The 13,936-nt window shown below is 41.6% G+C and overlaps 1 protein-coding gene across 1 annotated transcript in view; it reads left to right on the top strand.

The window, feature by feature from the left end:
- The window catches only part of MYOM3 (myomesin 3), a 72,756-nt gene extending 59,561 nt beyond the window's left edge, over nt 1–13,195 (top strand). The window contains exons 28-37 of the mRNA XM_037882006.2: nt 597–664; nt 957–1,067; nt 1,961–2,048; nt 3,186–3,224; nt 4,231–4,336; nt 5,223–5,386; nt 6,041–6,077; nt 7,967–7,989; nt 8,090–8,145; nt 10,469–13,195. Coding sequence (XP_037737934.1) covers nt 597–664; nt 957–1,067; nt 1,961–2,048; nt 3,186–3,224; nt 4,231–4,336; nt 5,223–5,386; nt 6,041–6,077; nt 7,967–7,989; nt 8,090–8,145; nt 10,469–10,732 — 956 coding nt within the window. The 3' untranslated portion in view covers nt 10,733–13,195. The remainder of the gene's footprint in view (nt 1–596; nt 665–956; nt 1,068–1,960; nt 2,049–3,185; nt 3,225–4,230; nt 4,337–5,222; nt 5,387–6,040; nt 6,078–7,966; nt 7,990–8,089; nt 8,146–10,468) is intronic.
- Nucleotides 13,196–13,936: the final 741 nt, after the last annotated feature.

The following is a 13,936-nucleotide window of genomic DNA, read 5'->3' as shown; positions in this document are numbered from 1 at the left end:
CCGAGCCTTCTCTTTGTTAAGATAAATAGATTGAGCTCCTTCAGTCCATCACTGTAAGGCAGGTTTTCTAACCCTTTAGTCATTATCATGGCTCTTCTCTGAACCCTCTCCAATTAGTCAACATCCTTTTGAATTGTGGGCACCAGAACCAGATTAAAAATGGACAGATGAATTTGCCTTTTAATTGGGTTCACAGGTAGTTCATAGCAGGAGAGCAGATTGGAATATTTACACATTATCTATTCCATTGCCCTCTACCTGCAGAATATCCATAATCTTTCAATACTGACCTGACACTCAACCTAAATGAAAAGAGTAATTGGAGAGCATAATCTACCAGCATTTTAAGAAAAGTCCTGTTAGTCACCATAAGAACTATTGTCCTCGGGAACTTTTTAAAATTATACATCTAACATTATGGTGCCTACTGCATATAAAATACAAATTCCATAAAATTGGAACACAGAAGAGTTAATACAAGGAGGACAGTGCCGCGATTTACCACTAGATGGAGCCATTGCATGGTCTAATATTAAAAGCAGACCTGCAGGAAGGACTAGCAAGACTGGTTTTTTGTTTTGTTTTTTTACTTGTAGGTCCTCATTTTATAGAGAATTTGCAGTGGAAGGTTACTGAGGATTGTGAAGTTCTGCTGACGTGCAAGGTAAGTATTACTATACAATTGTTACTATGTACAGTAGCATCCATCTATTGTTAATATAGATGTGCATTTTAAGGAGACTGCATAAATAACACCAGCTCTAACTAATTGATATTTGCCTACTGATAAAAGGCAAGAACTTGGAAGTAAATCCTAACAGCTCTGGAAAACAAGGGGGAAAGCTTCACCTAATACTGAGGGAATCCCCTGGGACAGCTGAAGTCTCATAATTAGAAAGACATCCTTGCATTCAGAAAGATCAGTATTCTGATTGCTAAACCTTTACTTTGAACAGGCAACAAACATGAAAAAAGACACCAACTTTAAATGGTTCTTGGATAAAAAAGCACATTTGGACGGTCTGTATGATCTGCAGACTGGGACTGGAACTCTTCGGATTAAAAAGGTGAAAAACATAATGCAATTTGGGGGCATTCGTGATATCACTTCAACATGCAATAAATGTGGGTAGATATTACTAAGATATTATTATTATTATCATTTACTGTTTGTTTCTGGCAGTACCCACAGTGTGCTAGGCACTCTTCAAATACAGAATAAAGCATGAAAGAAAAAACAGCAAAGGCTGGAAGATAAAGCCAGAGAAGTTCAAATTAGAAATAAGGCTCATATTTTTAACAGTGAGAGTGATTAACCATTGGAACAAACTCCCAAGAGAAGTGGTGGATTCTCCTTCTCTTGAAGTCTTCAGATCAAGACTGGATGCCTTTCTGTGAGAGGCTTTGGTCAAACCCAAGTTATTGGGCTCAATACAGGAGTAACGGGATGAAATTATATGGCCTGTGATCTGCAGGAGCTCACTCTAGCTGATGTAATGGTCCCTTTTGCCCTTAAAAATCAATGAATCCTTGACCCACAGAGCATCAACAGGTGAATGAAGGGGGCTCTGTGGTAGAGTTAATGAACTAGAGTTTTGTCTGTGCAGAGTTATCCTGCTTGGTCTCAGTTTTTCAACTTAATTTCAAATAAACCATTTCCGTATCAAAAACCAGTATATACATAAGCGTGAGTGGCAATCTCTGCTTAGATGAGACCCAGGACCATCAATATACATCAATCCTGCAGGTGGAGACTGATGTGTATCAATACAGCTGTATAGGGGAAGCTTGCAAGGGGCTGCTTTCATTCTAGTCAATACTGTTGTTAACTCACCAAATTCACCCAGATGACCGGGGGAAATTCACCAGTACATTACAAACAGAGCTCTGATCTCACCCGCCCAAAACTGTCCCATTCTTTAGTGATATGGGAAATTTCCATTTTGAAATATTTTGCCAGCTTACCAGAGAGGATAAAGGAATATACAAAGCGGTTGTTTCTGATGACCGAGGAGAAGACATTACTGAACTTGATCTCAGTAAGGAAGGTAGGATGATTTCACACTAATAGGCAATATGTTACACTTTTTTATATGTGTGTGTGTGAGAGAGAGATCAGGCTTTCAACACGGCTTTAAAATTAAACTTTCCACCTGTTTTAAGTGTTTTCTATAGTACTCATTATTTTAATATATAAATGCTTCCAAATGTAATCAGGTCTACATTATGAGCTCTCTAGTGGACTTCAAGAGTTTTCTACTCTTTTCTCTTCTCTGGTACAGGAGGCTATGTATTCCTTTATATATGTATGTTGTAAATTTCAAGAATAAGAAGTATTTAAATGTGGGATTAGGATCAGAAAATGTACCAAGTACAAATAGCTCCTTTTTACTTACTATCGTCCTGATCCAAAGCCCACTGAAGTCAATGGATCATATCCTATGGCTACTCCTTGCATGTGTCTCTGTCATATCTCATTTAATGACTGACATATGCAAGTTTAAACTCCTGCTAGCTCTGCAGATCCTCAAAAGTGAGGGAAGAGCAACTGGGTACTGTTTTCCATTGTGCAGCCTCAACAAAACTGAGTTTCTGATTGCAGAATCTTTAGTACCAGTGATGTCAAATGCAAAAAGGACACTTTTACTTTCAACCCCCTGCTTTAATTAGCAGTGCTGTGAATTCTTCTAGAAGTTAGAGAGAGAGTAAATATTGACAATCCTCCCAATGTCATTCCACACAGTCATTTTTCAAATCGTGACCGTGCTATAAAACCTCTCGAGCAGCAGGGGATAGAAGGGGTGAAACTCAAAGATATTCCGCGCATTTAAACTCAGCAGGAATCAGGAGACTCTTTTCCCCAGGCTTTAAACTCTGCCATGTCATCTGGCATCTATCATTTAATCCTGATAGGTAAATTTGTATCCCATACGAGATACATCACTGTGTATGCTGAATGTTAAGGAAGCTGACAACATCTGAATAAAGTAAGATATGTCCAACATGTAGAAATAAATGAGTCAATGGCAAAAACTTTATAGCCAGTGAAGTTTACCAATAGGAAAACAACAAAATAAATACCATATACAGTAGGTTTTATGATCTGAAGAGGCTGTTGGTGAATCAGATGCACATTGCTAGTGAACGTATTTATGGCTGATTGAAGCTTCTTTCTGTGTGTGCAGGGTTTGAAGACATTCTCAAAGAGCTCTGCAGGGTTAGTGGTAAGTCTGTTTCTCATCTGCTTCAGACTGTAAAAATAATACTTATCAGAGGTATGTAACTATTATAACTATTGTACAGATGGGGAAACTGAGGCAGAGGGAGGCAAAGTGATTTGCCCATGGTGGGAGAAAGAGCTGGTCTCAGGGCTGGGATTGGGACTTAGGAGTTGTCCTTTGTTCGATCAAGAGGCCACTCCTTTCCCTCTGAAGTAAAACTCCTCTGTTTTGTAAAGGTGGCAAATGGGGAAGTAAAGTGAATGGGGAACAGGAGGCATTTAGACTCTGCTGTGAGTTTGGGGGGATTTGGGGAATTGAAGTATGGGGAGAAGAGTCAGTAAACAGCTGGAAATGAGAGGGGAAGAGAAGTGAGCTGAAGGCAGGGCTGCTGCAGCAGGTGAGAGAGGAGTTAAATATATTCTACTCCTGTTTTTCACCTGATCCTCCCAGAAGGTCAGGAAATGTTATCTCTTTAACTCTTGCTATGATCTGTTATTTCTGCCCAGACACCTGCAGTTGTCACATTCTAACATCAAAGTGAGCTGAGACCTAAGTCTCTCTGGCCTTGTCTATAGTAGGGAATGTGCCCATTGCTGACAATGGGTTCTGCTGGCCTGGTGCAGTGTAGACCCGAGCAAATCCCGTTCAGAAAGCATCGTTAAACCCTGCACAGAGCAGGCCTAGATGATGTGGTGGTAAAAATGTTACTCTACCCCCATCATTGGTGACTGCCCCAGTATTAGAACAATGAAAGGTGAGGTTGAGAGAAGGCCCTAATGTGTCTATGGGACCTCCTCTACTTAGGATCCAGGCCACCGGAGGAAGTATGCACATTTCTGCTGGGTGGAAGCCATAGCGCCTTCATATGCTGGAACGCCATGTCGCTTTCAGCTGCTCGTGTTCTCCAAACAGGGTGAAACGTTAGGTTCTTTTTAAAAAAAAAAAAATTGCCAGTATATAGACTGGCTGGTCACCCAGTGAAATTCCAGTCTTTGAATTCTCTTCTTAGCCCTTTCTGCTAAACCTCTGAAAGTCCAGCCAACTGCAGAAGGCATTCGAATCTACAGTGAAGTGAAGTACTACACGGACTACATGAAAACAACCTGGTATCACAAGTATGTACTTCAGATATGCTGGCAAGGCTCATAACATATGGACAGTCTGTATTATCTGTCATGGAAATTAAAGCACACTGGCTGAGAGCCTCAAAGTATTGTAGGCTCCTAACATCCACTCAAATCAATGGGAGTTAGGGGCCTAAATACCTTTGAGGATCGGGGTCATTGTGCCCGAACCTGCACTCCTTGAAGACAGTGGGGGATTCGTCTGAATGAGGATTGCAGGATTGGGGGGATAAGGGGCTTTAAATTCAACTGTCTCTTTACATTGAATCGTGTGTGGGAACTCGTCAGTTACCAATCATGTTCTATTTATTTTCTGCTGCACAAGTACTCCTGGGTGACGATTTCACTGGTGTGATAATGATACTATCAAATGACAGGTTAGCTACAGACATGGGAGGATGTATTTTTTTAAAGTACTTCGTCTGTGCAGCTTTATACTTCTCTGAATGACCGCCTCATCCCACTCTGAATAACTAAATGCTACTCCCGCTTTGCATTTATACACCCTTTTATTTGAGCATATCAAAGTTCTTTCCCAACATTAGTTAATTTGGCCTCACAACACCCTTGCAGAATAGACCCATTTTCCAGATAGGCAAAATTTAGAGGTGAAAGGGCCAAATTTTCAACGGTATTTAGGTTTGGGCTTTTGAAAATCCCACTAGGTGCCTTTCTGCATGTTTAGGTGCCCAAATACCTTCCAAATCCAGCCCTAAGAGACTTGCCCACAGTGAGTCTATGGCCATCAGGAATAGAACCCAGAGTCCTAGCTCCCCGTCTCTTGTTCTAAGCAATAGATCCTAAAAAGACAGTTTAATCTCAAAACTTGTGCAATTTTACGTCAATGTTGTTAAAATGATATAATTTGTTTCCTTAGGGAGAAGCGACTAGAAAGTGGTGAGAGGCTGAAAAGCGGAAGTACAATGGACCAGATCTGGCTACACATACTGAACCCCACGGATTCGGATAAGGGAAAATATACCCTGGAAATATTCGATGGGAAAGATTCTCACAGACTGTCAACTGACTTGTCTGGGAAAGGTGAACTGGAGCAGAACATTTCTGTCTGAGGGAAGAGCTAAACACCTGTTACTTTCTGAGATTTCCCCCTCACTTGGGCCTTCAGGCTCATCTCCCTCATGCTGAGATGGGGAGCACAGAAGAGGGGGAACTCTGTGAAGTGCCAAGGGGATGGTATGCTGTGAGGAGGGGGAGTGGAGGGAAGTGCACAGAGGAGGGTCATGTGCAGCACAGGCAGAGTAGCTAATGGCAGGAAGACTCCAACCCCCCTTAGGGATCATTACTGCCATGGGAGAGGAAGCTTCCAGAGAGTAGGGCTGTCCTGAGAGATGACCCAAAATTGATTTGCTTCCCCCACAGACCCTTTGGGGTTTGCAGGAAGCATCCCTGCCCCTCTCTTGGAGGAGAGAAAGTGACTCTCACTCTGCCACTGGGACCTCTCAGAGTTGTTCAGATTATTTTCCCCTTCCCTGGGGCTTCTCTGTGGGAACGGAGCATCAGGGCCTTGATCTTTTAGCAGCACATATATAGATCGCATGTTTCCTTGAGGCAGCTATAAATACTGTTCTATGTATGTCTCTACATGTCCCTATTATCACACATGTTAGGTTAAATCTATTAAATAACAAACCACAAACTGCACTTTCTTCTTAAAATCTCTTCTATTCCTTGCAGCTTTCGAAGAAGCAATGGCTGAACACCTACGGCTAAAGTGAGTTTCTTCTCAAATACTTTCACATTTGAAGCTGAACTAAACGTTTACATTTAACATTTAAAGCTAAACTGCCTGGTTTATTTTTGTTAATAAATGAGACTCTGCAGCTTGGATTAACCTCCACGCTGCACATCCCACCATGGAGATCCAATCCTGGCAGATTTCTCTTTTACAAAGAGCCTTGGTAATGTGAAAATTGCTAAATGCAGGAAATTATTCAAAGCTCATATTTGCAGGGAGGAGAATGTCTGGGCAAGGTATAAGTAAGCCATAGCTTTGGAAGACAAGGCAAATTAAAATGAATTAGTACCAAGGGAGAGAAGGTCCATATGCATTTAGATAATATCCTTCTTTACTTTAACCAACGTAAGTCAATGTGTGAGATGTTGTCCAACAAAATAGAAAATAGCATTTTAGGACCCTGTTTGCCCTCACTGCTGTAAAGCAGATCCATACACACAGAGCCCCATTGCCCATGCAGAGGCCCATTGATATCACTAAGGCCCTGTTTGGGGCAAGGATCTGCCAGCATGGAACCAATTTCAGAATCAGGGCCTGTTTGCACCATCTAGGAAATGGATCCCACAGAGGGATGAATGGCTTAGGGTGTTGGTTATACTACAGTATCTTCTTCCACTAAAACCCTAGTTTAGAGGCTGCTCTGCTTGCTATCCACTAACTCTCACTACCCTCTGACAGCTGTGCAGTGGACCTGATGTGACGTGAGTTGGTGGATGCAGTCTAGAAGCTGATGGACTGGGGCCCCTGTAGCAAAAGGCACAGTACACTAGTGGTGCCCACAGCCATACGCCCATTACGCACAGTACATATCATTGACAATGGCGAGGAGGAGCAGCACTGACTGTCCACTGCCCACTCAGGTTTGGCCCCCACAGCCCCTCCATCACAACAGAGGGGCCACAAGGCCAAACCTAAGTAGGCAGTGGGTCACTCAATGCTGCTTCTCCACAACATTGCTGTCGGGCCAGCTCCTGCACCAGGGCTCCCTCAAGGGGCCTGCCCGACCCCATCCGCTTCCAGCAGGCCCTGTCCCCTCTCGGGGGATGGGGAGCAACACTACACCTGGGCAGGCCAGGCTGGAAGGTGGGGGCTGAGTATGGCATTGGTGCAGGAGAGGCATAGGGGCCAGTAGCTACAGCAGGGATGGCTCCACAGGGATTGGCAGCATGAACCATGGGAAAAAATGTTGGGTCAGCAGAAAAGTCACTGAAGGATCATGGCCACTCCTAAGTCTGAGATGGAGTTCCCTCTCGCATGTAGGAGTGACCCTTCCAGATCAGGTTTGAGGCATGATGATGGGATCCCGTGAGGAAGCCTGCATTTCCTGGTCCCTGTGCGGTACCTCTTCTGTAGATACACAGAGGGCTTCCGCTTTCGAGACTGTCACTCTGGGACAGTTTTCAAAACTAAATTCACTTTTAAAGAAGAAGAAGTTTTCCTAGACATGAAGCTGAAACTCCGACATCAGCCTTTTCTTATAGTGACCAGCGAATCAGAAAGGACCTCTGATCCTTCTTGGGTGGAGCACTTGTGAGATCAAGCCTTAAGCAAACATTAGAGGAGCTGCATTATCCATTATCAAGAATTAAAAAAATTTGTTTTCAACATGTCTCTCTATTCCAGAAACAGGCCAAAAAACCCTTCCTCATCCCCCCCACCCCAGATGAAACCTAGAGAATCCCTGAAAATTTCAGACATTTTCCCTGTTCCAATATCTCACCTTACTGCACATCTTTGCTTTCACTTTGGAAGTGAAGTTCTCTATAGAAATTAGGGAACAGGTTCCTATTAAAAACATTCAGGGTACATATTTAATAAATAAAAAATACTATATTTCTCTTCAATTATCTTTTTCTTACTTTCAGGGAAGCGGTGATAGCAGAAAAGAGTAAGTAAACGAATGTTGCACATTCTCCTTGGTTCTGTCATACATATCAAAGGGCCATACCGGTATGTAAAGTTGAACAGTCACATTTGTTCCTTCCCAGATCGTGCCAGAGTTGTTCAAGGTCTGCCAGATGTTGCCACCATCATGGAGGATAAGGTACTACTGAGTAACTGTATACCTATCATGGCCAGGTTGCACACATGGCTGGCAGGAAGAACACAAGGAGCTTTCCCCTACTTTGTGTCCCCATATAGGGGATGGCCACCGCTGCAGTCCCTGTGCTTTCCTGAGCCACTGCAGTTGTCAGAGGCCTGGTGTGATACCCATTGCTAACAACACTGAGCAATATGATGGTGGGTGGTCCTTCCAGACACACACACCTTCTCTATAGGAGAAAATTTTGGGGGGTAGGGCGGGGGTTCCCTTTGAAATCCACAAATCTAGCTAGGCCTCAAGGTTCCATTTTTGTGAACTTGTGAAGTGCAAGGATAGTTTTAATGCTAACCATAGGAAAAGTTACATGAACATCTCTCTCCTTACTCAACTGCCCTCCTTAGACATTAGACCCTGGTTTTCAGGTGCTGACAATGGTATATGGTAGCTGTTTCACATGCCCCTAGTCTCCCTTCCCAATCCCTGCTTTAGGCTAACAACTTTAAATATGAGTCCTGATTCTTCTGTCACACTAGTCTTATAATCTATTGGGCTGGATTCTCCTTTACTCTAAGAGCACTGTGGCTGAGTAAAGAGGCTTTAAAATGACTGTAAATGTAATTTATGCCCACTTTAAGGTCCCTTTACACTGCCAGAGTGGTGTAAAGGGGCCTTAGCACAAATGAGAATCAGGCCCATTGACTTCAATGGAAGTATTCCTGATTTACCTGGGGAAAGTGGCAGAAGAAAGAAGCCCACGTCTAAATCTCACTGACTGGCCAGTCCCATCAAAAATCCTAGCGGCTTCTGAGGTCACTTAAAATGCCTAACTTCTGTTTAGACACGTATAACCCAGGTTTTGAAAGCGATTAATATAAGCCACCTGCACTTCATGTAACCACAGCTGTGCCCATGGAACATGCAAGGAAGAGTAATTAAATTTTAACCATAACTGCCCTTTGTTTAAAGCTGCAGGCTGGAGAAGGTAATTCTATCTCATTGTGATGCTGTGACTTCTAAACAAAGATGCCTCCCTGCAGGGAAACCTACACCCCTGCAGGAGCTGTAGACAGGTTGCAGTTGGTGTGTTTGTACCATGTCAGACACACCATGGGCATGCACTAAATAAATAAAAATGTAGAGCAGTCATTCTCTCCATTCACATTATTCTGGTGTGTAAGACCCCCACACCTATCCAAAAGAAGATAAACCTGCCCAGCTTAACAGCCTGAGTAGCCATGATAATTTGTAATTTTAACAACCTCATATGAAGTATTTAGGTTTTGCTTTGGTAGATTTGTTCACTAATAATATAAATCTTGCTCACCCCCTCAAGAACCTAGTTCTGCCACCTCTGATATACTTCTCAACTCAACTAGATCCTACTATTGAGGGACTCCTGTCCTATATCATAATTAATAACTCCTTCATAGCCTAGAAACTAAAACAGCCTTGAATTTTATGGTCACATTAATGATCCTTAACATTTTGAAAGCAGTTAAACATACTTCTATTGCTAATGGCCCCAAACAGAGTAGCAATGATTTCAGCTGCATGGTTTCAATTTTCTATATGGCTAAATATTTGTGCACTTAAAAAATGCAGCCTTCCATTTCCTGGCAAGCAAAATGGTATTGTAAGATCATGCTGTCCTAGGCACTGAATAAGAGAAGTACAATATCTGTTTTAGGTACAAAAATTGCTGGGATCAGAATCAGGCCCATAGACTTGTATTCTCAGACCACTGCCTCTCATGCTGACCATATCATCTCATGGTTTCCTCTTTACTTCCCATCTGTATCCAGCTGTTGTCTCTTGTCTTATACCTAAAGTTGTTTGGGGGCAGGGACCATCTTTTTGTTCTGTATTTGTACCACGATGGGGTCCTGGTCAATGACTAGGTCTCCTAGGTAATACAAATAATTAATAAGAATGATAATACATGAGAGAGAATCTCATCTCTTGGGATCAACACAGCTAAAACAATACTGCGAACAATAATAATCCATAGCATTTATACAGTGCTTTCCATCTTCAAAGAACTTAACAAATGTTAATCAGTTAATCCTCTCAAGTCCCTCTCTGGGGTAGATGAATAAGCAGTATGATCCCCATTTTACTGATGAGGAAACTGAGACAGAAAAGTGGATAAGTAGCTTGCCTGAGGCCAGAGTGTCCGAGCTGATAAGAACTTATGAGTTCCTGGATCAGTGAAACTTGTGGTTTCTGGAGATCCATTTTTATCTTTTTCTTTGCCCAATTATACTTTAAGCCACTGGCTGTGAATTGTCACTGTAACGCTGTATTTACTATATTTTTAAAACAGACCCTGTGTTTGACATGCTGCATATCTGGTGACCCTTACCCAGAAATTACTTGGTTCAAGAACGAGAAGGTAGTAGTTTTTAAAGATCGTTACAAAATGGACGTGAAGGGGATAGTTGTCACAGTTACCATTGAGAAAGTCTGCAGTGAAGACACAGGAAAATACAGCATCTATGTCAAGAACAAATATGGCTCTGAAACAGGGCAGGTTACTATCAGTGTGTACAAGCATGGAGAAGAACCGATCGAGCTACGGGAAAAATGATTTCCAACACACTCAGAAACGCAGGTTGGGATTTCCAAAGAGGCCTAAAGGCATTAGGCACCAAACTCCCATTGAATGTCAAGGGGATTTAGACACTTGGTTTCCTTTGAAAATCCTGGCCTTAAAATTCAGACTCTCTCTCTTTTTATTATCTATGTATAAAATAAAGGTTTTCACAGTGATTTACAGTATAAGAAATCACAATGTACCCTCTTAAAAGCACCTATAGAAAACTGGAGAAAACCTTCAAAATCCCACTCTAACCCAAAAGAATTAGACAACTGCTTCATAAAGTGTACCACTTTTCAGCTAACAGCACTATGTATCGGACACTGCGGGGGTTCATGTATACAAGAACTTATCGTTTTGTATTAAGCCCTTGTGTGTTATTGACTATCCTATAGCAGGAAAATGTTGATGTGTGTGTTGTTGTTAAAACGTAACCCTGCTTGGGCCCAATTCAGCACAGTACTCAAGCACATGCATAACTAGATGTCAGCGGGACCACTGGTGTGCTGAAAGTTAGGCATGTTCCTAAATACCTCGCTGAAACAGGGTCTTGATGCACTCATGTTTACAAGTCTAAGCCATGTGGGAGGAAAGTAAGGCAGTGGTTTTGAGCCTCTGTGGCTTTGCAGAGGAGCATGTGTGCGATTACTGTGTGTACTACGACGTAGTGCAAATTTAAACACATTTAAACTACACAGCTGTTATTTCACTCTGACGTATTGTAAACTCTCAAATGATGCTATATCTGAACACGTTTAAGTGATGACAACTGTTTTGATCAGTGACCGGGCCAGATTCAGCCCAGATTAGAGTAGTATAAACCCAGAGACAGAGTTCCAGTGGCAGGAATATTTCCAGAGGAGAGCTTATGGTGTGGAAACTCATCGCTATTTCCTCTTCACTAGTGCTTAACCGGGCAGCGCTTTTTGGAGAGGGGGCATGGTCAGGACAACAGAGAAATGGGCTATTCAGTGCAATCGCTCAACAGTTTCCACAGGCAGTCACACAGAGGGGAACTCACCCCAGCCTTAACATAAAGCTACCCCAACTCCTTCCTTTGAAGTGAACATGCTGTATGAGCTAGCTGGCACAGAGTACAATTTACACTTTCCTGCACCAGAAAGGTAGGGAAGTTTTTTTTATTCCGGCCCAGTATTTTAAAGCCCAGGTGTGAGTGATGAGGCTGAATTTGGTTCTTTATTCAAAAGGCTGAAGGTTGAAAAAAAAATCATGGGAAATTTTTTTTCCCTTTTCACCTAGATAAATGACAGTGAATTACATAACAATATTAGCTCATGTGTTTTAGCATATTCCTTTATGAGATACAATAAAGCTCCCTATCCCACATGGTGTAATTGCCTCTTCATATGAATGAGATTAGAGGTTGTGTAATAACAAATTACCTCTCAAATCACATGAAGTGACATGTCTAAGCAACTGCTAAATTATTCTGAACATTCTCAGACACACCAGTCCCCAAACTAAAGCTTAGTTTCTGTGCAGAAGAGGAATCCTCAATTGTACAGAACTCACTTCCTTCTTCAGTTTTTAGAATTCAGCTCCCATAAAAATTAACTGAAAAATGCTGTGTCACAAGCATGATGGGCTTTTTGACGTAACACTCCAAAGAATCAGTAGCACAGCTGGCTTTTATCTGAGAACACAGAAGATTTTTGTAGAGGATGACAATAGAAATCCAGAGGAATGAAATAACCCTTGTAACATGACATATAATGCTGTTTTAAATAAAGATCAAGGTACAAATAGAAAAATTCATTTTTAAAATGTTTGACAGCTACTGGTTCTAAACTACCCACACTTTCAGAAGAGGGTTTCCATGCCACTGTTTTATCTGTTACTATTGATCAAGAACAGTGTTTGCCTGTCATACTGTAGTTGATCCTGTATTCTATGCAGTGTTTAAAAGGTGTGTAAATAAAAAATGTAAAACTTGACAACAATACAGGAGTGAGTCATACCTAAAAGTGTCCATAGAAAAGATTGTTTAGAAACAGATTTGTGTGTGCAAGGGAGAGAGCAAGAAATACAAACTTTTCTGAATTGGAGGTAACTTCCCTATATGACTAATTACATTAGTTTAAACAGAACACACCTTCTACAAAGGTGTTTGTGCAGTGCCAGGTACAATGGGCCTGTGATCTTGGTTGGTCCGTAGGCAGTTCTATAACAAACATGATTAATAATGATAACATGACATAGTATTTGGAGGATTACGCATGGTTCTTGACATTCAGAATTTGGGCTGGAGTTGGTGTGGGTTCAGGGTCTAATTTCAGTTAAGGTCAGCAGAGACAGGAAGAAGCTGTGGTGGAAGGGCTTTTATTTGTTCTTCCTTTTATTATTAATTATTATTATTACATAGAGCAGGTGCTGAAAAAAATCAGGCGCACAAAATACAGTCCTAAATATCTGTTCTTGTTCAGATTACATGGAATCCACTGGCTCACAAACTGCAGTTACATATTCAGATTATTAAGAGCATCTGGACTAATATCACTTCGTATTTCTAAGACACAAAGAAGATGAAAAATAAGTACATCTAATGAAAAAGGACTTTCTAAATTCATATTTCTTACAATAAAGACATACAAACTGAATGTTGCTGATGAATTTTATCAATTTAATAATCTATCGTCGTTGATTACATTCTATAACTATCAGTGTTCAGTTTTACCCAGTTATTCTAGTTAATAGTAGTTATTCTAGTAAATAGTTGATTTAAGCCGGCCTGTTATCAGGCTTTGATTTTGCAACGAGATCTGCACAGGCGGACCTTTGCACCCGCACAGATCTGATTGCAGGACTGGGCTCGCAGTGAGTAATTTTAAATTAATCTCTTAGTTTCTGATGTTTATTCGTTTCGGTTACATTATTTTATATGGCTTTAAAATAGCAGTCCCTGTCTGCAAAATAAAAAACCTACATGGAGGAGGCACAGAATGGCAGCAGCCTCTGTTCCAGTCTCTAGCAAGAGTAGCAGCTGCAGAGATGCTGCACTGTAACCCCATAGCCTTGCTATGGATTGATGTATATGTGAATTCTGTCCCTAATACGTGTGTACACACACACACACACACAGAGAAATCCCTTTATAAAGCCTAATTTTGAGTGCAACAGATGCTTACCACTGTTGTGCACTTTAGTTTAATGTTTAGCTTCGCAAGGTCTGGCCGT

This window comes from Chelonia mydas, chromosome 19 (assembly GCF_015237465.2).
Source record: "Chelonia mydas isolate rCheMyd1 chromosome 19, rCheMyd1.pri.v2, whole genome shotgun sequence".
NCBI classification, from domain to species: domain Eukaryota; kingdom Metazoa; phylum Chordata; order Testudines; family Cheloniidae; genus Chelonia; species Chelonia mydas.
Note: the sequence above shows the minus strand (reverse complement) of the source record. Positions and strands in the feature narration are given on the sequence as shown.